General features: G+C 45.9%; 1 protein-coding gene across 9 annotated transcripts in view; it reads left to right on the top strand.

The window, feature by feature from the left end:
• Positions 1-21,886, top strand: part of LOC119965901 (uridine phosphorylase 1-like) — a 159,355-nt gene extending 137,469 nt beyond the window's left edge. For 7 of the 9 annotated variants that reach the window (XM_038796892.1, XM_038796894.1, XM_038796896.1 and 4 more), the window contains 2 exons: positions 4,248-4,394; positions 21,498-21,886. In XM_038796892.1, the coding sequence (XP_038652820.1) occupies positions 4,248-4,394; positions 21,498-21,637 (287 nt within the window). In that variant the 3' untranslated portion in view covers positions 21,638-21,886. Of the gene's footprint in view, positions 1-4,247; positions 4,395-13,250; positions 13,757-13,920; positions 14,078-21,497 lie in introns of all 9 variants that reach the window. The other 2 variants (XR_005460623.1, XR_005460624.1) reach the window with 2 other exon arrangements.
• The last annotated feature ends 2,923 nt before the right edge of the window (positions 21,887-24,809 follow it).

Raw genomic sequence — 24,809 nt, 5'->3', positions numbered from 1 at the left:
GACCTACACCATGTTCACAATGGATTCTGCGTAGTTACTTTTTAAAATATCACGTTCATTGTTGGCACTTCTGTGTAATTAAATGTAAAAAATAGTAAATGAAAATATGTATTCTATTTTTTGTTACTATTTGGAGATCTAAATAACTTGTGATAAAAAATCTCTGCACAGATCAATGTGCGAGACTTTTGATTGCAGACTCCTGAGGTTTTTGAAGGGAAATGAAGAATTTCTTGGAAACACGCCTGGATTTTCGGCTGATGGGGAAGGAAGGAGACTCACCATTGATCGCAAAGTCAGTCTCACTGACAGAGTGACTGATCTCAGAAAGTGAACGGAGTGTGGCTCCGCATTTTAAATATACACCAAACTCTTTATGCACATACAGCACAACTTTAAACATAGATCTGATTGACAAGGTTAAGAGTAACTGAAACTCAACAAACATCAACAAGATTAACTCGCAGAAATTGAACCAACATTGACAACATTAATGGTAACAGAAATTCAAGATTAATGGACAATGGTAACAGTGGCAGACATTAAACATGCATCCGATTCAGAATGTTAATCCTGAAGTCGGTCTCTTTGTGTGATCATTGACTTCCTGCATCCTATGAGCTGCACTTGAACAGATGCATTTCCCCCTGACTTGGATGGATTGGAGTTCCCAAACCCACACCCGTCGCCCAGAGCCGAGTTCAGAATGGGGCAAAAATAAATCAGCTTTGTAACAATGGACCAACTGAAAGGTGGGGAGATCCCCACAGGATACACAGGAATTATCTGTTAGATCCTGTATAAGGGAGTATTCCAGCTATGCGTTACTGACTGGGGTACTTGTGGAAACATATTCCAGTCAGCAGTCACTTGGTTTTAGGTGGGAGATCCAGGCCTGGAGAAAAAACAGCGCAAAGCACTGCTGGAAATTAACTTTGTGCATGAGTATCTGCAGGAAATTAATTTAAAGATTATTTTTTTTTTAACTCTTCAGTTGTATGTGCAGGTGCTGACTAACTTGGCTGATCAGCTGCTGCAGAAACAGGAGTGGCTGCTGGAGGCTGTGTTAGTGGCGGTGACTATATCAGTGACCCATGGAGGCAGAACGTCCACAGTACCGGCCTCTACATCAGCCTCATGTGGCCACGCGCTGCACTGTAGCCAGAATTCATCCAGGATGAAAATGGGAAAAAAGGTCAGGCGATCCTCAGGGTTCATTTTTTGGAGACCTTTTGGCGACCTATTTTACATCATCCCGAGACCCCCCCACTTTGAAAAACACTGCTGTAGAGGATAATATAAGCATCCCAGAAATAGTTAAAAAATACCTGGGAGAAATTAAATACAGTCACTATCACCGGAGAATTAGTTTTAGGCAGACTAATCAGGTTAAGGGCTGAAAAGCCTGCTAGGCTTTGGGGGTAGCTATAGCAACTGTGGATGGTCGTCATTTTTCAAAAATCCTTGAATTCTGAAACTTTGCCAAAGAATTGGAAATCTGCCAATGTGGTATCCTTGTTCAAAAAGGGACGGAGGCAAAATGCAGGAAACAACAGGCCAGTTAGTCTAACTTCAGTTATTCGAAAAAAATGGATTATTAAGGCGAGAATAACAATGCATCTGGAAAGTCATGAAGGGGAGGCCATGTCTGAAAAATTCACTCGAATTCTTTGAGGATATAACTACCAGAGCAGGTAGAGGAAAACCAGTTGATGTATATTTGGATTTTCAAAAGGCATTTGATAAGGCTACTACGCAAGATAGGAACTCATAGTAATGGAAGTAATATTCTGGGTAGAGGGTTGGCTAACTAACAGGAAGCAGCTAGTTGTGATGAAGGGGTCTATCTCAGATTGGAGAGTCAAAGGGATCACAGCTCTTCACAATATATATCAATGATTTGGCGGAAGGAGTAGAGTGTACTGCGGCCAAATTTGAGGATGATACAAAGGTGGGAGGGAGGATGTAAGGAGGATATAAATGTTTTTCAGAGAGATATTGACAGGTTAAGTGAATGGGCAGAATACTGGTAAATGGAATTAAATGTGGAAAATGTGAGGTTGTTCATTTTGGAAGAAACAATGAGAGGGTGGATTATTATTTAAATTAAGAGACTGCAGAAAGCTGTACGTGGGGGCTCTTGTTCATGAAACCCAGAAAGCTAGCAGACAGGTGCAGAAGGTAATAGGGAAGGTAAATGGAATGCTGGCTTTTATTTCAAGGGGGCTAGAGTATGAAAGTAAAGAGGTGTTGCTGCAACTGTACAGGGTACGAGTGAGACCACATTTGGAAAACCTTTGGTCTCTCAATTTAAGAAATATATATTATCATTGGAGGCTATACTAGGATGATCCCGGGAATGGAGGGATTGCCATATGAACAAAGATTAAACAGGTTAGGTCTGTATTCCTTGGAGTTCAGAAGAATGAGAGGTGATATGATTGAAACTTAGAAGATTCTTAGATGGTTAGACAGTGTAAATGTTGAGAGGATGTTTCCACTGACAGGAGAGTATCGGACCAGAGGGTATAGTCACAGAAAAAGGGATGCTTATTTAAGACGGATTTGAGGAAGAATTTCTTCTCTGAAAGAATGGTGAATCTTTGGAATTCTTAACCCAGGAAGCTGTGGCGGCCGAGACCTTGAACATTTTCAAGGCTCAGATCAATAGGTTTGTGATCCGAGGGGAATTAAGGGTTACGGAGATAAGGCAAGAAAGTGGACTTAAGAGTGTTAGATCCGCCATGATCTTATAAATGATGGACCAGGCTGAATAGCCTACCCCTTTTACTGTTTATTATTGTCTTGAATGGCAGACAGGCTTAATTGGCCAAATGGTCTACTCCTACTCCTTCTTATCTTAAGTTCTTATTGCTAATTTTTGTAACAACAGGTAGACCTGAAGCAGATACTTCTGTTTTGATTGGACTGTGCTGCTGTAGGATTCATCAAAAGTTTGCTCCTGACTAGGCATAATGGCAAAAAATAATTATCGTCCAACTACAAGTTGTTTGGGCGTTTTATATGTGCATTAGATCACCTTTTACTCAAATCTACTTCTGATCAAGTGTTATTTCTGGAGCGTTTTCCTAAATGAAGTCTTAACATCAAGCTGTCAATTAAGATAAATTATTCCCTTTAAAGCGTTTACGTTCAGTCATGCATTTTAAGAGGAGAGATACTTCACTATATCAAAAGGTAATTCTTCACAATGAGCTTGTAATTGTTTCCAATGAGTACGTACCCAATTTTCTGGTAACAAACCAAACCTGCACATTGAGCACTTTGAAACAAACTTGAAATGTCTGTTATTCTGCATATCTCAGAAACACAAAACCTATTGATTAAACGTTTGTGAATGTTTTTAAATTAGACCACTGTTTACAGCTGAGTTCATAGTTCATTCGGAGATAAAGTATGGATAGTATATATGATGAGCCATCAATTGCACGTGAGACGAGTTGCAGTACAAAAGTTAGGCTTTAATAAGCTAGAACTTAGCCCTGCGGTCGACTACAATAAATGGACGACCGCCGGGCGTTCTGACTATTTATACCTCGGTATGGAGGCGTGGTTAACTCAGCCTCTCGACCAATCGGAGAGCCGTCACATGACTGGTCTCAACCAATCGGTCGAGAGGCACATGACCTACCAGGGCCAATGGTAAGCCGGTGTTCTGCGCCAATGGCAGACAGCTATGCAAATCATACCACCACAATATATTGACAAAGTGTGGCAGGGTGTCACAATGGTTAGTAATGCTGCCTCACAACACCCAGGACCCAGGTTCGATTATGGCTTTGGTTGACTGCCTATGTGGAGTTTGCACATTCTCCCCGTGTTTGCATGAGTTTCTTCCGGGTGTTCCGGTTTCCTCCCATGGCCCAAAGATGTGCAGGTTAGGTGGATTGAGCATGCTAAATTGGCTCTTAGTTGCGAGGATAGAGCGGGGTTAGGGGAAAGGGGAGGGGAGTGTGCCTAGGTTAGAGTGTTCTTTTGGAAGGTTGATGCGGACTTGATGGGCTGAATGGCCTCCTTCTGCACTGTAGTGATTCTATGGATATTTTTATGTTTCATATGTGTTTCATCACATATTCATGATTGATTGAATAACTGTTACAGTCCGGTTATTTCCATTTAAATAGTCTGAACCTCTCCATTAGCACAATCCTCATAAATATCCTGTTCCATAACTGTGATATGCAGAGGAAGATGTCCATGCTAAGAAATGTATTTTCTTTCTGCAGGTCAGGCCCGCTTGGATGGTGCTTTCTGCAACTATACGTATGAGGATAAGATGAATTACTTACATTGTGCCTATGAAGCAGGGGTTCGCAACATTGAAATGGAGTCCTCTGTATTTGCAGCTATGTGTAACCGAAGTGGTATACCAGGTAAAGAGATGCGTGTGCACAACTTCCCATGGGAGTATTACATTTCTTTTCCAAATTGAGATGGCTTTGACTCGAAAGTGGATCTTTTTATTCAACAACTTTGTTGCTGTTTTAATAATCCAGAACATTGTGCGTGTTATTAATCTCTGGAATTTGCTTCAATAGTATTTAATTTCTCAGCAAATCTAAATGCATTAACTATAATTTAAACTAATTGAAATTGATTTCTCTCTTGACTCTTTAAAGTGAGGGATATTTGTGGTGAAGCACTTCACATTTTGAGAGCTAAGTGTTAGCATTCAGCACTCCTCGGTCATATGGAGTACAGTTTAGTGTTGTCCAACATAAATTGCTGACTAGTCTCGCACATGGCTACACAGTTTTAGCTATGTGCTCTGACCCAAGAATTAAAGCACTCGCAACAAATCAAGGAACACTCCCACCACTATGCTTTCTGTCTTGGACACTGGAAAGACCGGTGGTAGACAATAATGATTATTATTATTACCAGTAGGCTTAAATTGACACTGCAATGAAGTTTCTGTGAAAAATCCCCTAGTCGCCACATTTTAGCGTCTGTTCGGGTACACTGAAGGAGAATTTAGAATGTCCAATTCACCTCGCAAGCACGTCTTTCTGGACTTGTGGGAGGAAACTGGAGCACTCAGAGGAAATCCACACAGACACGGGGCGAAGGTGCAGACTTCGCACAGCCTGTGACCCAAGCCGGAGTTCGGACCAGGGACCCTGGCGCTGTGAAACAGCAGTGCTAACTACTGTGCTACTGTTTAAAGACATGATTAGAGCTGTCAAGGCAAGAACATTAGTTTTTTTTGAAAACGCATTTTATTACAAACATGCATCAAATCAGGTTACAGCAAATAAACACCCCGGGAAACATACTCCCCAGTAATCAACTACATAGTCTCCTTATTCCACCCCCCCCCCCCCCCCCCCCCCCCCCCGGTGGCGATGCCAACCGCTACTCCAACAAAATTTGCGCCGTGCGGTCAGAGAGGCGAAGGCCACGACATTGGCCTCCCTCCTCTTCATGAGCTTCGGCTTCTTTGAAACCCCAAATATAGCCACCAAAGGGTCCGGGTCCACCTCCTCCTCCACTATCCTGGCTAAGACCGCAAACACACCTGCCCAGAATCTTCCCAAAGCGTGTGCGCGTGATTCGCTGGCCCCTGCCAAGCACATTAGATTTAAGCACAGGTTTATATTTCACTCACTGCTGTTAACAAGCCAATGTGAGCGAGTGTTGTATGCCATGCGATATTTTGATATTTAATTCTGCTACCAGGTAGCTGGAGACCCCCATTTTGGAGGGTCAAGCATGTCATGGCTCCAGTCTAGTGGATGTCCAGTGCTGCCTCTGCAACTATCAGTCCAGTTTCAGCTACAGAAAGTCCAGTTCCATCCCTCTTTCTTGTACTGTGCTCTGTATTTCTGTAAGGAGAGAAAGAACAGACCTATGAGTGAGGGTAATAGCACATGTTAAATAGGTGGCTGAAGACTAAGGATGACTATAAGAGAGAGGAATGACAATGGATAAAGAATCAGAGGTGGATGGACAGATGTGGATGTGGTTAAGAGCAGAGATAGAGAAGGATGGGTGCACCTACAAGAGAAGTTGGTGTGGGATGCGGTGTGCTGGAGTAGGTTTAAAAAGGCAGAGAGAGGAGCTTTGCATGATCCGTACATCAGAATATAATTGAATTTCCTCCTGTCACCTTTTTTCCCCTGCTTCAGTCATTAAACCATGTTCAATTTTGAATCCAGGAGTGTGGTGCCACATTCCTGTTGCTGACCTCCTCAGCTACCTACATCCAAGCTTTGATTTCTCTGACTCGCTTATGCCTCCTGAAGGTAGGAAATAGTACCTGCCTGCCAGCTCTTACATTCCCCAACATCACATCCAGGGAGGCATACTCCATTCTATCACTTACTTGTGTTATGCTCCCAACTCCGGAATCCATCAATTTCATGTTTATAATATGTCATTTTAAAAACTAGAGTTGGAATCAACTCATGCAGGTCATCATCATTCCACTCAAATTAATTAGTTGAGAAACCCTGAAATAATACATTAATACCATGGCTGGATTAAAAATCCACGGCAGATACACTGTACAGTTGGATTTCCTGCACGCTACCAGATGACTCCCCTCCTGCATCTCCCAGTGTATCGCTCAGTTAAAACCCAGCCTGAGGACACAACTAAAGAATTATAATCTTAAAGCGGTGAACATGTAAGGGTAGAATTTAATCACATCAGAAGCCGTCACCATATAAAGAGGCGTTAATAAACAGCCTCAGAGCAGGATGGCCAGGTGGGTCAATAGGAATATAACTGCAGACATAAATATAATTGAAATTAAACACTACTGTGCATTTGGGCCATAATTTTACTCCTTATTTCCAGTCAATTAATCTTTGAACATGGGTCAAGTAGTTTGCGTATTAGCAATACTAAGAGAATAGTCTCAAATACTCTTACCATTCTGCCTAACTTTTGTTGATGATTCTAACCCAGGGGTGAGCAAACTTTTCTGTGCAAGGGCCACATTCAGAAATTCACAATTTTAAAGGGCCGCATAGTATATTAAGTAAAATAATTAATATTTAAAATAGCCAAAATAAAAGGTTTTTAAAGAAAAAAAAGCAATTAATTTTTATTAATTAATATTTTAAAGTAGAAACTTTACATGAAACACATTTATTTGAAAAACAAAGTAACTCAGTTTAAAGAAAAAAAGCAATTAATTTTTATTAATTAATATTTTAAAGTAGAAACTTCACATGAAACACATGTGCCGAGCAATGATCACCCTACTCAAGTCAACGTATCCACCCTATACCAGTAACCCAACAGCCCCCCCCCCCCCCCCCCCCCCCATTAACCTTAAAATTAAAAAAAAAAAAATTCTTTTTTAAAATTATTATTTTTTTAATGACTTGATCTTGGTGAGCCGCATAAAGACCTTTGGCGGGCCGTACTTTGCCCACCCCTGTTCTAACCAATAACACTTATGTAATGGTAAGAGCCTCTCCATTCCAAAGACAATGGGATTTTTAAAAATAATAATTTATGGGATGTGGTTAGGACAGCATTTATTGCCTATCCCTAGTTGCCCTTCAGAAGGTGGTAGTGAATTGCAGTCCTAGAGGTGCAGGTATAGAAAGTTACAAGACTCTTGCTTGTCAGCTTTTAGAATATAAACACTGTCCTTCCCTACTTATTCACACAAGCCTTTACTCCTAACTCTGCTTTCTCTCCGTCCGAAAGAAGAGAGAACACAACTTTAATAAAGGCGAAAGGAGTCAGACAAGTAACGTAAAGAAGTTGTTTATTTATAATACGTACTATTTACAAAGGGCCCCAGTTGAACCTCACTGGCTCCTCTCTCTTTGTCGGTTGGTTCTATCTTGCTGAACTTGCATACAACATGGTTTCAACCCCATATTTAGCGGGGGAGCTCCTACTCTTCGAGCCACATGGGGGGGGGGGGGGGAACAATCAGCCCAGCCCTGTGTGTTCCGTGCAGGTTGTTACACCCCTCCTCCCGAAAATCCGAAGATCCTCATCGGGAACGATGAGGACAGTGAAGACGAGGAGCAGACGAGAAAGGAACAGAAGAAACCAGCACAGCCCCAGTGGGTGACGCAGCCACTTTGACCTCGGTACATCATTCCCTGGCAGTGGGACTGGATCAGTCAGAATATAACGAGGCGGAGAACGACGCTTGCGGCTGGACCGCCTTCGCGAAGAACCCTCCAAAGGTGATCTGACGATGACGTCCGAATCAGACACCCCGGAGGTCTGTGTCTCCATATCGTAAGCAGACGACCAGACATCAGGCATTTCAGTATGACGAGAAGAAAACAACATAGTCGAGTGTGCAGATTGTGGAACCGGAGTAACCGATAGGTCCGGGGTGGAGTACCCCCCGAGGAGCCGTCCGAACGGCAGGCCGAAACGTGGTAGAGTTCACCCGAGGAGGCTCTGGAGCGGAAGACTGTCGGGCACAAAGGTGATCTAGGTGAAGCTTCACGAGCTGACCTCAAACAGGGTCTTGGTATGAACGGAAGAAGTTTTGCGAATGATGACCCTTGGAAGTCAGTGAGGACCTTCACCAAAGTTATGGCATTGACTGCCTTGTCAGGTCAAAGAGTCGTAGAAGACGGCGTTTAGTTGGGCAATGCCCTTGTATATTTTTGTGTGGTGCACTTTTGCGGCAATGTTGGGGAGCAACAAACCAAACCGATTCCGGAGTCAACATTTGGGCCGGGCCTACCCCCATTGCAGCATGGGGTCGAGAAATGGGGAAGAGAAATCGTGGCAGCCTGGTATACATCAAACCTGTGGTTTGTTTCTTCAGGTCCCACTTCACTGTCTATACGGCGCATTCCGCCAATTCATTTGACGCTGGATGAAAAGGTGCGGTGCGAACATAGCAGATGCCATTCTCCTTTGCAAAGGCAGCAAACTCCTCATTAGTAAACAAATAAACATTGATCGTAACCAGCACCTCTTGTAATTCATGGGCGGGGAAACAGCCACTTCGAGTGAGGATCAACTAAGATGAGGAATGTGGAGCCTAAAAAAGGACCCGCAAAATCCGCGTGAACACGTGCCCAGGGTCGACCAGGTGATTCCCATGGGTGCAGAAGCACCACTGGCAAAAGCTTCTGATAGGCTTGACAAATAGGGCAGCAGCGCTGAGCTACCAACTCAATGTCTGCATTGATGCTGGGCCACCAGACGTAACCCCTGGCCAGCATTTTAATTTTGGAGACACCCGGATGTGCAGCATGAAGGTCTTTGAGAAATAATGGCTGGCCTTTTGCAGGGAAGACGACTCTTGTGCACCACAGGAGGACACCGTCTTCAATGATCAGTTCCGAGATTTTGGTTGAAAAACCTTTTAACTCCACCGGAAGCTGTCATCCAGCAGACAAAACCAAATGTCGCACCTTAGTGAGTATTGGATCATACTGAATCCAAGCTCTCGGATACAAGCAACTCTCACTGACAGAGTGTCCATGAAGTTTAGGGCTACCATGATTTTGTCGCCCGTGAGCGAATCCACCAACACCAAGGGCAGGGGAAGTCGACTCAACGCATCAGCATTGGCTGTCGATGGCCCCGGAAGTTGTACAAAAGAATACTGGTACACAGCCAAAAGCTGAGGCCACCTCTGGATCCGTGCTGACGCAATCGATCGCACTGCCTTATCCTCGCGAAAAATTCACTGCAGTGTCTTATTATGCAAAGTTACGAAAAAATAGCGACCGTAAACATATTGATGAAAACGTTTGATCCTGAAAACGACTGCCAGACCCTCTTTTTCTACTTGCGCAAATTGACTCTCTGCAGCCGTCGACGTCCTAAAGGCAAAAATATCAGACTGTCTTGCCGTCACCCATGTAGTAGGAATGGATGGTGCCAATGCTGAGTGGTGTTGCACCGCACGTTAGTTATAGGGGCTCAGCTGCGTCGAAATGAATACTCTGGGTGAAACCAACATCCATTTCACCAAACGGAAAGCAGCCTCCTGTTCATCTCCCTAAACACAGGGTCATATCTTTCCTATAAGAAAATGAAAGGGCGGGCCAGGATTGTAGCCGGATTCGGAGGCCTACCTCATTCCTGTCGGTCACGGTGCTGTCCCTCACGCTGCTGGTGGCTTTGACGTCCACACTTCTCACATGGGACGGACTCAGCCCCTCCCAAAATCGGAGAAGGTGTGCGCCAGGGCATAGGGCCTCAAGACCTGGGCCTACAGCAGTGCGGCAATCCAGTTTAGTCACTGACAGGCGGTGAGGGGGGCAGTGTCGAACAACATTTACCTCCATTCCTTGAATCTCCTGAACGCCCCAAGTGGCACTCTCCTGTGAAAGAGAACTCTGTAAAGTCTGCTGGAACATTGGGGAGCCTTCACTTAGAAGCTTTTTTGTATGTCGAGATTGTTAATACCGCAGACCAAGAGGTCACAGAACATACACGCTAACACAGCCCCATATTTGCAATACTCTGCGATTTTCCATAACCGGGAAACATACTCGGCAACTGGCATCCCTTCCAACCTTTCTGTCATATTGAATCTGTTGCACAATGATGGATGCTGATGGGTTGAAATGATTCGCAACCTGCACGATGAGTTGGTCAAATGCTAACGTAACCAATGTTGCCAGAAATATGAGGCCCCTAATTACGCCAAATGTATGTTACTTACACACATTGAAAGAGCTGGTCTCTACCTCCTGACTCTGTATTGAGGCTGTTCCCTCCGTGGAGCTGGATCTCTGTGTCATCTCCTCTGCCATGTAAAGTGTTATGTTGCTGAGGAGAAAGCAGTTCATGCTCATGCTGATGGTGCTCCTATTGGCACTGTCGGTATTGGTGTTGCTGCTACTCTTGCTCTTCAGCCAGCTCGAGCTGCATTAAATGCTCCTATGCCATGGTGAAGGCTAGCAGGAGGGAGGTGGAGCTGAGGTTGTGTCAGTAATAAGACTGGTAAAATGACTTCCAAGAAGTTGGCAATCACCTGTCGACCAGTTAAAGTAATCTCTGAGAATGAATGCCCTTTACCTGGCCATAACTGCAGCTATTCAGTGTCACTGATCAAAGGCTTTCCAGTCTGTTAGTTTTACTGAACAAGCAATCCCCACTGTGCACATTCCTGGTTGAACCTAGTGAGTTGTTGATAGCTTGGGAAATTGGTTTGTTGACTGTTAATTCCAGAATTTTTGGTTAAAAGAGAATTAATAGCCAATATGAATATTTAAATACATTACCCAGCAGCTATAGGAGTGTTCCTCACTCGCCTCCAGGGACTGATTTAGCACAGTGGGCTAAATAGCTGCCTTGCAATGCAGAACAATGCCAGCAGCGTGGTTTCAGTTCCCGTACCGGCCTCCCCGAACAGGCGCCAGAATGTGGTGACTAGGGGCTTTTCACAGTAACTTCATTGAAGCCTACTTGTGACAATAAGCGATTATTATTACCAAGCCACCTGGGTGAAATGTGGAAGATGATATTAGAATCCTGGCAAAATGTCACTTGTAGGAGTTTTGACTACTCTCATGCACCTTGCCTGTGGATTTTGTTGCATTTTCCATCTGGCTGCTTTGGGCTCACTGCTTTTTTAACCCCCTAGTTTATCGTAACTGACCCCTGGCAATGAGCCAAAATTTCAACCAATGCCTGTCACAGTGTCCAGTGTTTGGCAGCTGATCACAAGTCATTGGAATTTTACATGGAGGCCCAACTCCTGACCAGAATGTCAGGGGCAAGTCTACCTTCACTGCCCTGGATTTTACAACTGAGTCATAGTTTAGGCAGGTAATTAATTGTCTACAGTCGTGACTTCCACCCCCACAAAGGCAGGATGTCCTGCCTCTGAATAGCCGGCAATTCCTCAGTCCCAGAAGAGTCACCAGGAGCAGTGGGCACTGTTGGGAATACATCTTAACCTGGACTAGCGATGTTGGAGCAGTCCCAAAGTGCGTCGCGAGATCACTGGGCCAGGCAGGCCCTGGCAAGGGGGGGATGTCAGTGGTAATTCATGAGAGCAGTGGGTGCCTAGCAGCTGGGACAGCCTTTCCCACCAGGAGGAGCCCACCATGTGGCAATTGAGTGCTGGATGGAGAAGGGAGCTCCTCCCCTGCCCTGAGCCCACAGGGCTCTCACTGCGATTTTTATCAACAGTTGAAGAGGCCCTTGTAATATGGCCCTTGAGTGGCCATTAATTGAAAAGCTTCGATTTTCCTAAGAGCAGACAAGTTGCCTTCCACCTATACTGCTGAGGATAAAATACCAGTGGAGTTGTGAAGGCGATGGGCACGGCCTCCACAGACGTCCCACTCGATTTTACACCCTGTACCTCTGAGCCTACTCCTGAGGGGATGAGGAAGAGTGTAAGATTCTGGTCATAGAATATATTTCTGAGCACTATTATGAACAGTAAATGCATTTCAGATCAATGTTGTGAACTCTAAAAATAGTTTCATTGCTTTGAATACCCTATGGAGAATAAAATTCAGTCCCTAAGCCCCGCCTAATAGCTCAGAAGATAAATACACCATGTAATAGTGCTGAATTGTGCAGATCAAGAAGCTCCTTATTGGTACTGTTTTAATAAACATTGGACCGTTTTGTTTCTTTTCTTCATTTTTTTACCCTAAGTACTTTCAAATACAGGAGCAAACCAACTTCTTATTCTACTTTCCATTCTGATGGAAAACTGCTCAGCTTTGTCAAAAGGCTGCAGAAGAATCTTGGTTCTGAGATAGCTAGAGATTTGATGAGTCGTGGAGACTTCATGGAACTTTAAAATGGCGAACAGGACCGTGATGCAGAGTTCCAGTGAAGTCTTTAATAGGTGTTTGGAACTTTGTTTTATCTCATCTTCATATGGCTCCTGAGATCTGCCCATGGTGGATACTAGACAAGTTGACTTGGAGGGTGTAAGAGTGATGGGTGGGTTGTGAGTTGACATAAGTTGGTACTAAATTGTCAATTAACAACAAAAGAATTGGGAGTTCCAGAAAATCAAGATGGGCCTTTTAACGTGCCCACCTCGACATTGAGCAGCTCCTGTGGCCACCTCTATTCTGCATCTGAAGGCTGTGGGCCCAACTCCATCCTCACACTTGCCCGCCCCACTCACAGTTAAGATTGTGCTATTTGGGGCACCTTTCCTTCAGGAGGGTGCGCCAAGGCAAGACATTTCCTGACTCGAGCTACCCGCCACAGGAGCAAACATCTGGGCCCATTCTGAGATAATCAGAAGTTTAAATTGTCTTTTCTCACATGGTAACCTCTTGTCTCAATTTGATTATTCATAGATTGATAGCTTCAACTGGCGAACTGTGAAAGACGACAGGCATGGGTCTTTCCATATGGAACTCAAACTATTGCATTCTCTAGTCTGGATATCTCAAAGCACTTTTCAGCCAATGAAGTACTTTTGAAGTGTCGGCCTTGTTGTAATATTGGAAACATGGCAGCCAATTTGTGCACAACAAGCACCCACAAACAACAAAGTGATAATGACCAATTAATCCGCTTTTGTGATGTTGATTGGGAGATAAATATTGTCCAGGACACCAGGGATAACTGTTCTTCTTCGAAAATAGTACCAGGGGATCTTTTGCACCAGGCTGAAAAGTCAGATGGAGACTCAGTCTAATGGTTCATCAGCGAGACAGAACCTCCAACAGTGCCTGGAGTGTCAGTCTTAATATTTGTGCTCCAGCCCAGGAGCAGGACTTGAACCCAGAGACTCAGAGACAAGTGTGCTACCAACTGAGCCATGGCTGATATTTCCTTCTCTCTACTGGCATAATGAATAGTTAAGTATAACCTTGCAAAGTCTCCCGACACGTCCAGAACTAGACCTGCACTATCCTCTGTTTCCAATTCTTTGTTTTAAACTGTAATATTAATGCCACTTACTTGAATCTTGATTCTACCCATTTCTCTCCTCAATCTTACTTTCCCTTTGTTTCATGATAGAAATCCGAGTTTCAATTTGTCTGATATAAAAGAAAAATACAGCAGATGGCTGGAATTCTGAAATAAGGTTGCTGCTGCCAGAGAGCATCAGTGGAGTGAAAATGGGTATTTTATGGAGAGCCACAAGAGCGGGAAATGTGGCATGCAACTTACTGAGGTGGGATGTGAAATTTTGATTTCCCAGTGGTGGGTTGACATGCAGAGATAAGTGTGTTTGTGGCATGTTGCAAATCGTGCATGCCTGTAGTAGATTTGCACTTGTAATACATTTTCATGCAATCAATACTCATTTACCTGGAACAGTTTTAAGTGAAGTTCTACCCTCGGAAAGTCAGCAGCACACAAGAATCTTGTGGCACCCAATTCATGATTGTTTTAAGATGAAGTACACCAGTCAGCTGGGTGCAGCTGTGACTATGGTAAGCAGTTCTCCATGTTGAACTCTGCGGTAGAAGGCAATGGATGTCGAGGGATTGGTGTTCAGGTACAGGCAGGTCGACCTTTTGGCTAAGATGAAGTGTGAGACCAAGCCCGAGATCAGGTATTTTCTTGCCAGCTTGGATCTTGCATGTCTCACTTGTGGGGACAATGAATTGGATTCAATTTGAATTTGAATTGTTTTTTCGAGCAAGCAAGGAGATGGATTAAGGGCTTGTCCTGACCACTCTTCGCATTGTCTTTGTAATTTTAAGAAAGGAATTTTTTTTTTAAAATGATGTAAGGTGGATTGAAGGGCGTGTGGAGAGACAGGGAGGTGTGAGGGAGGACGGCCTAGGATCCTGGGTGTAGTGGTCCTATAATGGGGTGTGGGTGGGCGCTTCAAGCAAGAATTTAATAAATGGATGAAGGGCCTGAAGGTTGGTGTTCTGCTTTCAGTGGTGGGATCCTGAGGGTTGAATTGAGGATCCTGGGTTGCAGAAGGAACAGTCACAGTCAAAGAGGGGAGTTTTGCTCAGTATGGGGATGGTTCAGAGTCAGGGTTGGGTATTAGAAGGTTTCCTTGAGTGGGTCACAGGAACGAGGAAAAGCATGGAGGAGGATAATGGGAGGCTTCCGGGTCAGAGTGGCATTGACATGGTCACGGGTGTAAGCCTGGAGAGGAGAGATACATGTGCACACTCTGACACTGCAACATGGACAGATATTGTAAGGGAAGAGTGCATGAAAGATCAGCATGAGGAGGAGGAGGCTAACATGGATGCCGGAGCCATGGAGAGACATGCAAGGACTGTCAGAGACAACCTAATCAAACAAGGTTTGCATACCGATAACACATCTGCATGAGCATCGCTCCATCAACAGACCTCCCATCTCCTCCCTGGGTGTGGACCTAGCTTTGCCTTCCTACCTTGCGAAGTTAACCCTAAAGGTGTGACTTCTACCACCTAGAATAGAATAGGAAACAGCGCTTCATCATACACACTCGCTCGTGAGTGCTCGTACCAAGGACATGGAAACATAGAAAATGGGAGCAGGAGTAGCAATTTGGCCCTTTGAGCCTCCTCTGCCATTCAATATGATCACAGCTGATCCTCTATCTCAATGCCATACTCCCGCTCTCTCCCCATACCCGTGACACCTTTAGAGTCTAGGAATCTGTCTGTCTCCTTCTTAAATATACTCAGTGACTTGGTCTCCAGTCTCTGTGGGAGAGAATTCCACAGGTTCACCACCCTCTGAGTGAAGAGGTTTCTCCTCATCAGTCCTAAATGGCTGACCCAATACCCTGAGACTGTGACCTCTTGTTCTAGACCCACAACCAGAGGAAATAACATCCCTGCATCTACGCTGTCCAGCCCTGTCAGAATTTTATACTTGTCAATGAGATCCCCTCTCAATCTTCTCAATTCCAGTGTTTTCAGGCTCAGGTGGCCCAATCTCGCCTCATATGACAATCCTGACATATCAGGAATCTTTGCTGGCAAGAATATTCTTTCTTGGATAAGCAGACAAAAACTGCACACAATACTCCAGGTGTGGTCTCACCAAGGCCCTGTACAGCTGCAGTAAGACATCCTTGTTCCTGTGCTCAGGTCTTCTTGCAAAGAGGTCCAACGTCTGCCTAAGTCTTCCTAACTGCTTGCTGTACCTGCATGCTTGCTTTCAGTTACTAATGCACTGGGACACCCAGGTCCCTTTGTATGTCAACATTTCCCAATCCAGCACCATTTAAATAACTCTCCGCCATTCTGTTTCGCTGTCCGAAGTGGATAACTTCCCACATATCCACATTATACTGTTTCTGCCATGTATTTGTCCATTCATTCAACTTGTCTCAGTCACATTGAAGCCTCTTAACATCCTCCTCACCATTTACATTCCCATGAATGTGCCAAAACTGACACAGTTTTGTGTCATTAATAAAATTGGAAATAATCGCTTCTTGGCCATTTGGCTAAGATTGAGCGTAGATTGAGCCTTTTGGCTCAGATCTGGTATGTCTTCTTTATGGGGACCATGAATTGGATTCAATTTGAATTGTTTTTTGGAGCAGGCAAAGAGCTGGATTAGGGGTTCGCCTCTGTCCACACTCTGAGCCCTGGTTGTGTAACTAAGATAAAGTATTTTTTTTTAAAATTGGAAATATTGGGCGCGATTTTCCCAAAAAATGACAAAGGGCGCGATTCTTGGGAAAGTGTGGTAGCGAGCAAGAACTCGCTCAGCCTGGTGAGACCGGGAACGTTATTCAATGTTAATTGGTCAACTTAACGAGGTCTCACGGACTTCACATTACAAATCAAGGCCAGCCGACTCGTCGGGAACGCGGTCACCAGCGACCCCACTAACAAGGTCGACTAACAACAGCACTTACACAGCCAACCCCACTCAGCTCGCAGCCATGATGCCAAGAAGACCAGCCCCAAGATTTAGAGAGGCGGACTTGCGGAGGATTCTAGATACGGTGGAGACCAGGAGCGATGTCTTTTTCCGCCGAGGGGCCCAGCGGGTAAGTCACAGGGCAGCCAGTGCCGCCTGGGATGAAGTGGCAGCGGCTGTAAGCTTGGACAGCGTGATCAGGAGGACTGCCTTTCAGGACTGCAAGGAGGTCAACCGGGTGAGTTGACACCATCCCCCTTCTCCCCGTCCCTGAACCTTCACACCCTCCAACGCGACCAGCACCCCCCCCCCCCCCCCACTGCCCCCTCATCCCACCCTTCACACCCTCCTCCCTTCACCCCAACCCTCCAATCACCCCAACCCCCCTGTCACCACCTCCTTCTCCCCAACACTGTGGCCCACGCGTGTGGCTAATGATGCCTTCTCTGTGGTTCTTCAGGAGAAGCTCTCCCGCAATCGCCAAGAGAGGGCCCAGACTGACGGAGGGGTGCCGACCATAAGAATCCTTATGACATTCGAGAAACATGCCTTGGAGGAGAGGGGGGTGGCCGAAGACAGAGGGTCACCAATGCCGTGGTGAGGATCCACCAGGCCCCATCCAGATGGACTGTCACACATGGGTTGCTATTGCCATTCAGACTGACCCATTCCTCCCACTGACCAGATGCTCATGCTTCCGCAGGCCCTGCAGCTGACGGCGCCGGCCCATCCAGGGTGCCCCCCACCTCCCATTAGACCACCTGCGAGGAGAGCTCCAAGGATGTCACAGTGATGCATCACAGCTGTCATCCGCACCCTTCACCAGTGCAGATACACGCACCTCAGTGGGCAATGTTAGTGGACAAGCTTCTGGGGTGTAATCTGGTGAGCACCACGCAGTCGCTGATGTACATCAGGTGGAGGCAGGAACTCCCAGGCAAGACAGCAGTCAGAGGGCTGCTGGATTCCAGGATCCAGCTGGGTTCCTGTCAGATACTGAGCCTCTGGAACAGGTTTACCCGAAGCTGATTGAGACAGTAGGGAGTGACCAATACATTCAGAGGGAGATGTCAGTGGCACACCAGCAGGTCCATAGCCGAAAAAAGAGTTGGTGGTCGTTTCCGAGGTGACGAAATTCCAATAATATGTTTACGGGTGGTGTTTATTAATGTAACTGACCACAAGCCATTGCTCAGGCTGTTCAAAGAGAACAGGGAATCCCGCCAACAGCAACTGCCTAGATAAAGCGCTGGACTCTTCTGTTGGTGGTGTACGAGTACGTGTTCGAGTGTCGCCCGGGCATGCAGATTGCACAGGCACACAGATGAAGTTATATTGGCCTTAAATGTTATGGGTACATTGTCGGTCACTGCCGCTCAAGTTTGTGGCTGGATGTAGCAGGACCCGGTCTTGGTGAAGCTATGCCATGTCGTCTTACATGGGGGTCGGCAAGGGAAACAGCCTGCGGAACTTTGGGTTTTCGAGACCAAACAGCAAGAGCTCAGTTTGCAGGACCGCATCCTCCATGGGGAGCTCGTGTTCTGATTCTAAATCAGGACAGGAATTCTGTACTTCAGGATCTACAGAATGGACATTGGGGGTGTTGAAGATGAAACTACTCAGCAGGAGTTACGAATGGTGGCCAGGTTTGGATGGGGACATCGAGCAGTTGGCACAGCAATGCACCTTGTATCAGGAACATCGGAAGCTCCCACCAGTTGCACCCCTCCATCCATAGGAATAGCCAGGTCGACTTTGGGTATGTCTGCATGTGGACTTTGCTGGATCTTTCAAGGTTTGATGTTTTTGCTGATAGTGGAAGCCCAGTGGAAGTGGGGCTTTTCACAGTAACTTCATTGAAGCCTACTCGTGACAATAAGCGATTTTCATTTTTCATTTTCATTCCAAATGGTTAGATGTCCATCGAATGCGATCCACCACTGTGAAGGCTACCATCAAGAAGCTCCATCTCTTATTTAGTACCCATAGCATCCTGGAGGAATTGGACATGGACAATGGTTCACCTTTTACTAATGAGGCATTCGCGCACTTCACAAAGTCGAACAGAGTGAAGCACATTTGGACCGCCCCTTCCTCAAATGGGTCTGTAAATGGGTCTCAAATGAGCGGTACAGACATTCAAGAGGGGTGTGAGGAGACGGGCCACGGGATCCTTGGAGACGGAGTTGGCATGTTTTTTTGTTCAGCTACCATACCACCCCACATATAATGACCTGCATGGCACCGGCACAACTACTGATGGGCCGGAGGCTGGAAACCCGCTTCATCTATTGTTCTCCGATACTAGCATGAAAGTAGAGTGGAGACGGGCTTTTGGCCTTGGAGAGTTTCTCTCCAATGAAGCCGCACTTAAAGTCTGCTGGCAAGCCCAGCAGAAGAGGTTCTTCTCAGATCGGGAGGCCATTTTGACTGGCTGCCCCAATCTTTTCCCCGCTTTCACCCCCCCCTTTCAACCCCCAGCTACGGGAAGCCCAGGAACACCCCCTCAGCACCCCCTCCACCTAGTAAGGCCCCCCCAAGCCTAATCCCTGACAGTACCAACCTGACACCCAAGCACCCTGGCACTGCCACCATGACAATGCCACTGCTAGTCTGGCAGTGCCATCCAGGCAACTTGGTGCCAGAATAGCACTGCCAGAGTGCCAGGTTGGCAGTGCCAAGGTACCCAGGTGCCAGAGGGAGTGCCACGGCACCATCCTGCCCTGCCCCGACCACCCAGGGGGTCTCTAATGGCCTGGGAGACCCCCTCCCCCAGATGCCATTACGACTGGTCCATGTTTGTGGAAACCAGTGTTAAACAGCACTCTGGCGAGATCTCGAAGGCATGGCCATTAGGTCCCGGGCGCTGGGAGAATCCTGCAAATGCATATTTAATTGAGCCTAATGGCTAATTTAAATGCTCTGATCTGGTCCACTCACAGTGAGGGTCCGATCCAGATCACGACATCTCCCAACTCTCCGTTAAATCCCGCGAGGCCTTTTGAGAGTCGCAAATCTCGTGAGAGGCCTCTCGCGGGAATCAATGACCTCATCCAGACATCAAATAGTGCACGGCTAGGCTGTTAAATCACACCTTGGATCTTCATAGGCAGAAATACAGCAGGCGGACGCAGGATAGATGTTTTCAACTAGGGGACACGGTATACGTCCGGAACTTCAGAGTTGGTGCCCGATGGATGCCAGGGACCGTGGTAGAACGGACTGGACCGATATCATACACAATGGAACACAGGAGCGGATGGTGCAAAGGCATGTGGACAACTTCCGGAACAGGGAACCGGTGTCAGGACCACCTCCACCGGATGAGCCGTCTTTTCGACCCTCCTGCCTGACACCCAAAGACCAGGAAGCAACACCCTCTAGGGACCCAGACACGGAGATGTGTGAGGTGGAAGACTCAGGGTCTGACATGGAGAATCAGACGTCCATGGTTTCAGACGACAGCCTCTCCCAGAGAATGGTCACAAACGGCGCCCCCCAGAAGATAGGCATAAAAATGAATTTCTCCAACGCGTTACATGTCCCCCGATCCAGCTCCACAACAGCCAGGCATGCAACCGCAGGCAAAGCAGAAAAGGTGGCCTCCTCCATCCTCTATGACAGAGGGACGTGCAGCTTTGGAGGGCAGGGAGGAGGTGAGATGTTGTAACCCCACGTGCCCCACAGGGATGACCCAACGGATCTCCCTGTGGGGCTCGTGGAATATAAGGTCCAGCACTGATTGGCAGAGGCCCAACAGCGGGGCTTATTAATTTCACCAGGTAAAAGCGGGCCCGGAAGGCATCTTGGGATGGTCCCAGCTGGGACTAGTTGAGCTCCTATTGCTGTGCGGCTGTACTTTGTGCGAAAAAATAAACTTTTTGAACTTTCATTGTCAGACTTCTCGTGATTACCATATTTTCTGCACACTGCTGGCACTTGGAATTTTTGTTGTAATCGCATAGGAGAAGGCAACGAGAGATAATGCGGAAGTGGCGCTCAGTTCTGGTTCCAACTTTGGGATTGGTGGCACAGTAGTTAGCACTGCTGCCTCACAGCGCCAGGGACCTGAGTTCGATTCCAACCTTGGGTGACTGTGTGGCATTTGCTCGTTCTCCTCGTATGTGCGTGGGTTTCCTCCGGGTGCTCCGGTTTCCTTGCACAGTCCAAAGATGTGCAGGTTAGGTGGATCAGCCATGCTAAATTGCCCTTAGTGTCCAACAGTTAGGTAGAGTTATGGGGTTGCACGGTGAGTGGACCTAGGTACGATTCTCTTTCAGAGGGTTGATGCAGATACGATTAACCAAACGGAGGGATTCTATGATTCTATGAATAGCGTGCTACTGATCCCGGCCATTAACTCTATTTCTCTCTCTCCCTCTCTCCGGATGCTGCCTGACCTGCTGAGTGTTTCAAGCACAGTTGCACTTCATTAAATTGATCCGTTATCTATGTTGCTGTGCTAATCTTGTTAATTCCCTCTGCGGTTTGTATGGTGCAGCACAGTGCTATGGAATTAATGCATTTACACCCATGATCTTTTTGAGGTGCATTTCAGCAGCTCCAAGAAGCCATTCCTGCTTGGAAGCAGTGAGCAGCCAGTTCAAGCTGTGCATCTGGGGCTTAGGCTACTCACATTCAATTCTTTTATGCATCAGCGATTCATTGGTGGGATTTGTGCTAGAAGGAGCCCAGTGTGATATTAGTATCAATAGAAGAAATATTTACCAGCCGCGTAACTTGACCTTCTCTCTGTACAGGTGCAGTAGTTTGTGTAACCCTGCTGGACCGACTGCAAGGAGATCAAATCGGCAGTTCCCATGAAGTGCTCACAGAATATCAGGAGAGGCCACAGAAGTTGGTTGGTTGTTACATAAAGAAAAAGTTCTGCAGGAAATAGACAAGTTTGTCTATTCATCAATTTGAAAAGGACAAGTTGTTTTAATTTTTTACATTTTTCAGAACCTGTATCAATATAAATTTGGAATGAGGACTTACTTATGTTTATCCATTATCTCTGTACATTTTGAAAGCCATAAAAGATATTCAATGGCAGAGACGCTGTAGTGATATCTCCAGTGGTGTTTGCTAAAATAAAGCTATATTTGGCCTGGCTCAATGTTGAAGAATAAATGAGATTTCAATCACCTCCTCCGTGTGAACATTTTGTATTCAACAAAACGTTAATTACGTAGAAAAATCATACTTCAATCAAGTTTTACTTTCAGAAATGATAAGTGAAAATTTCTGTTTGCTATGCTGATAAAATGTTGGGGGGTCTTGATTTCAACGGAGCTCTAATACAAAAGCGAGGAAGCAGCCTTGATCACACCACATCCGGAATAGACACTTCGGTTTTTGCAACTGTGCCTCAAGACATTAGCCTGGGGTTGCAGCTTAGATTTACCGCCTATTTGGGGTGTGTTACCACTTGAAGAACACTCAGTGCAGTGTTCAAAACTATTGGGCAGGATTTACTGGCCCTTCACACCGGCAAGATCCCGCTGAAGGTGACTCCCGCTCCTCCCCAGGCTGGTTCCCTGGTAGCGGAGCAGACAAGCTACGCAAAACACCATTGGGCATAGGCAGAACCGTAAGACCCTGCCAATGGCGAACCACCTCCCCACTGGGAAGCACCGGAAACTCCCGCCCATTGCCTTGCTCGTAATTGTAGCAGTGGTTATTATGTGTGATACGTGGACCCACTGAGACTAAAAAATCTGCAAAAGTCCCAAAATGTATCGGCATTCCTTCTTTCTTTCAGAGTCCAAGGTGATATCCAGTTTTTCATCCCTAAAATGGTCCCACTTCTGGCAGGCCTAGTCAGCTGCTTCCACCTTCCACACAGGCCCACAGATGCTCATCCATGTCAGGAACACAAATGTCCTTTGATGGAAGTCTGGTAGAGTGCAGCAAATTAAGCTGGGACCCAGATACAGCAAACTCTGGGTTTCTCTGGCAGGGGCTATCACTGGTGACGCTGAGCATCAGTGAGCTGCTATGTGGGCGCCTGGACTTGTTTCAATAACCTAGAGGTCTCTGAGAGAAAGTTTCCAGATTTATTCATTGTCCTGGGGTTTTGATCTGTTTTCTTGCTTCTCCCGGGAGATTACATGGCCACAGGTCTGAAAGACGAGGGGTGTGTTTCTATCGTGATGCATAGGACATCATGTGACTATGAAACAGTATAAATGGACCAGTTGGTCTTTTCCTGGCAGTATGTTTTCCGTCATCAATAATTTGTAGACAAATTTTAAATAGATAGGGCATCTGATCATAACTTAACATCAGGCTCACATAAACATGATGATGATGCTTTGTGCTGCTTGCCTCTCTGGTTTATGAAAAACTGGGAGAAAAGCCGAGTCCCACATTTCATCCTTTATTATGCCATTAGTCTTGGAGCCGGTGTAGTCATGGAAAACACACAAATATGTCCAATCATTTGTTTGACTGTAAATAGAAATGTTCAAATTAATCATCCCTAAATTACATAGGCGGAAAATCATGCATTGTTTAACTTTGTTTTTAAAAAGAATTTGGAAGAATACCATCGGATAATTAATGGCAGAAACGATGATAAAAGTGATGCAAAATGAGCCAATGAATTAAACAAAGGCTGGAGGCCTTTTCAGAGCTCAATCACTTGTGGAACCACCCATAGGCTTGCTTGAGCGGAGAAGGCAACTTGCTGTATAATCTGCTCCCAAGGAGACTCCATATAGTAGTTATTTTTAAAGGCATTCCAATATTTAAATAACGCTCTGACAAGTTAACAGTGGGATCATGCTAGACATGCCGAAAAGGAAGTTGCAACGTAATGCGCCTCTCATCAGGCTATGCCTGAAGGCCAAGGGCTAAAACATAGGGTCCAAACTGTTGTTTGAAAACGCACAAGTTTTCGTCCACATTATCGGAGAATTGAAGCTGGTGGGGCACCTTAAAACCTTTCGGCTCCAACTTCACTGTTGTTTGTTGCGTTGAGTTGCAAATATCCGTAGTTCACCAGGTCGGCAGAGAAATTTCTTCTATTTTCGTTCTTCGGCCTGCTTCGTCTCGCCTCTGCTGTTGCTACCTTTAGATGTTCTGCACTTCTGGTACAATGTTGTGTTTTGTTGTCTCACCGTTGACAATGATACACACAGAACATGTAGATATTAACTGGAACAAATTATTTATTGTCAAATGTGTGGAAAGGCAACTAACCGTATAATATACAGACAAGTTTACTCGAATTCCTCGAGAGCTATTTTAAGTGCGACTGTCCTGTTGTACGCCCTACTACCAACTGGCGGGTCAGTCCAGTCACGTGATGGAAGTCTGACGCCACCCGCTGGCCGGAGGTTATACCACTGGTTACATGTGTTGATATGCAATTTTATACAATTATACACATTTATGTGTGCATGCATATCACCACATCCCCCTTCCTTTGGAAGCATGAATATTTATAAACATAACTTTTTTTAGTGACGTGATATGCATGATAGTTTTAAACATATGTTATGCACATTTTGTTACAAGTTCAGTCTGTCAGGCTTGCGCCGTAATCTGGTCGACCTCCTGAGTGCTGGCTGAATCCGTGAGTGTACGCCACTCTCCTCTGTTGCTGGTGTACTCGTCTGTTCCACATTCGCTGCTGCGGATGTATCTTTGGTCATTGGCTCTGTTGGGTGGTCTGTGTCTTCTTCAATTTTCGGATTGCACCCCAGCCCTTCCGCTGTATTCAGTATGAAAGGCCATTGCACTTTTAGTAACGCTTGCCGGTTCTGTCACAAGACTGAACCATCCTCAGTGATCACCATAAACAACTGTGGACCTGCCTGTGGCCAAACCTTTGCCAGTTTTACCCATCCATTGCCACTGGCATCTTCAAGTCTGACAGTATCCCCGGCTGCAGCTTCATTGTGGACCTATCAAATGCCTCTTTCTGCCTCTTTTGAATTAGCAATTTCCTCTTTAGCCGTCGATCAATGTGCGGGAGCCACCAAGGACAGCAGGGTCGTTCATGGCTGCCTGTTCATGAGCAGCTGTGCTGGGACAGTCCATTGACGAGTGGCGCTGAATGGTAG

This window comes from Scyliorhinus canicula, chromosome 5, assembly GCF_902713615.1.
Source record: "Scyliorhinus canicula chromosome 5, sScyCan1.1, whole genome shotgun sequence".
In the NCBI taxonomy this organism is placed as follows: domain Eukaryota; kingdom Metazoa; phylum Chordata; class Chondrichthyes; order Carcharhiniformes; family Scyliorhinidae; genus Scyliorhinus; species Scyliorhinus canicula.
This window is presented reverse-complemented; position numbering and strand designations above follow the sequence as displayed.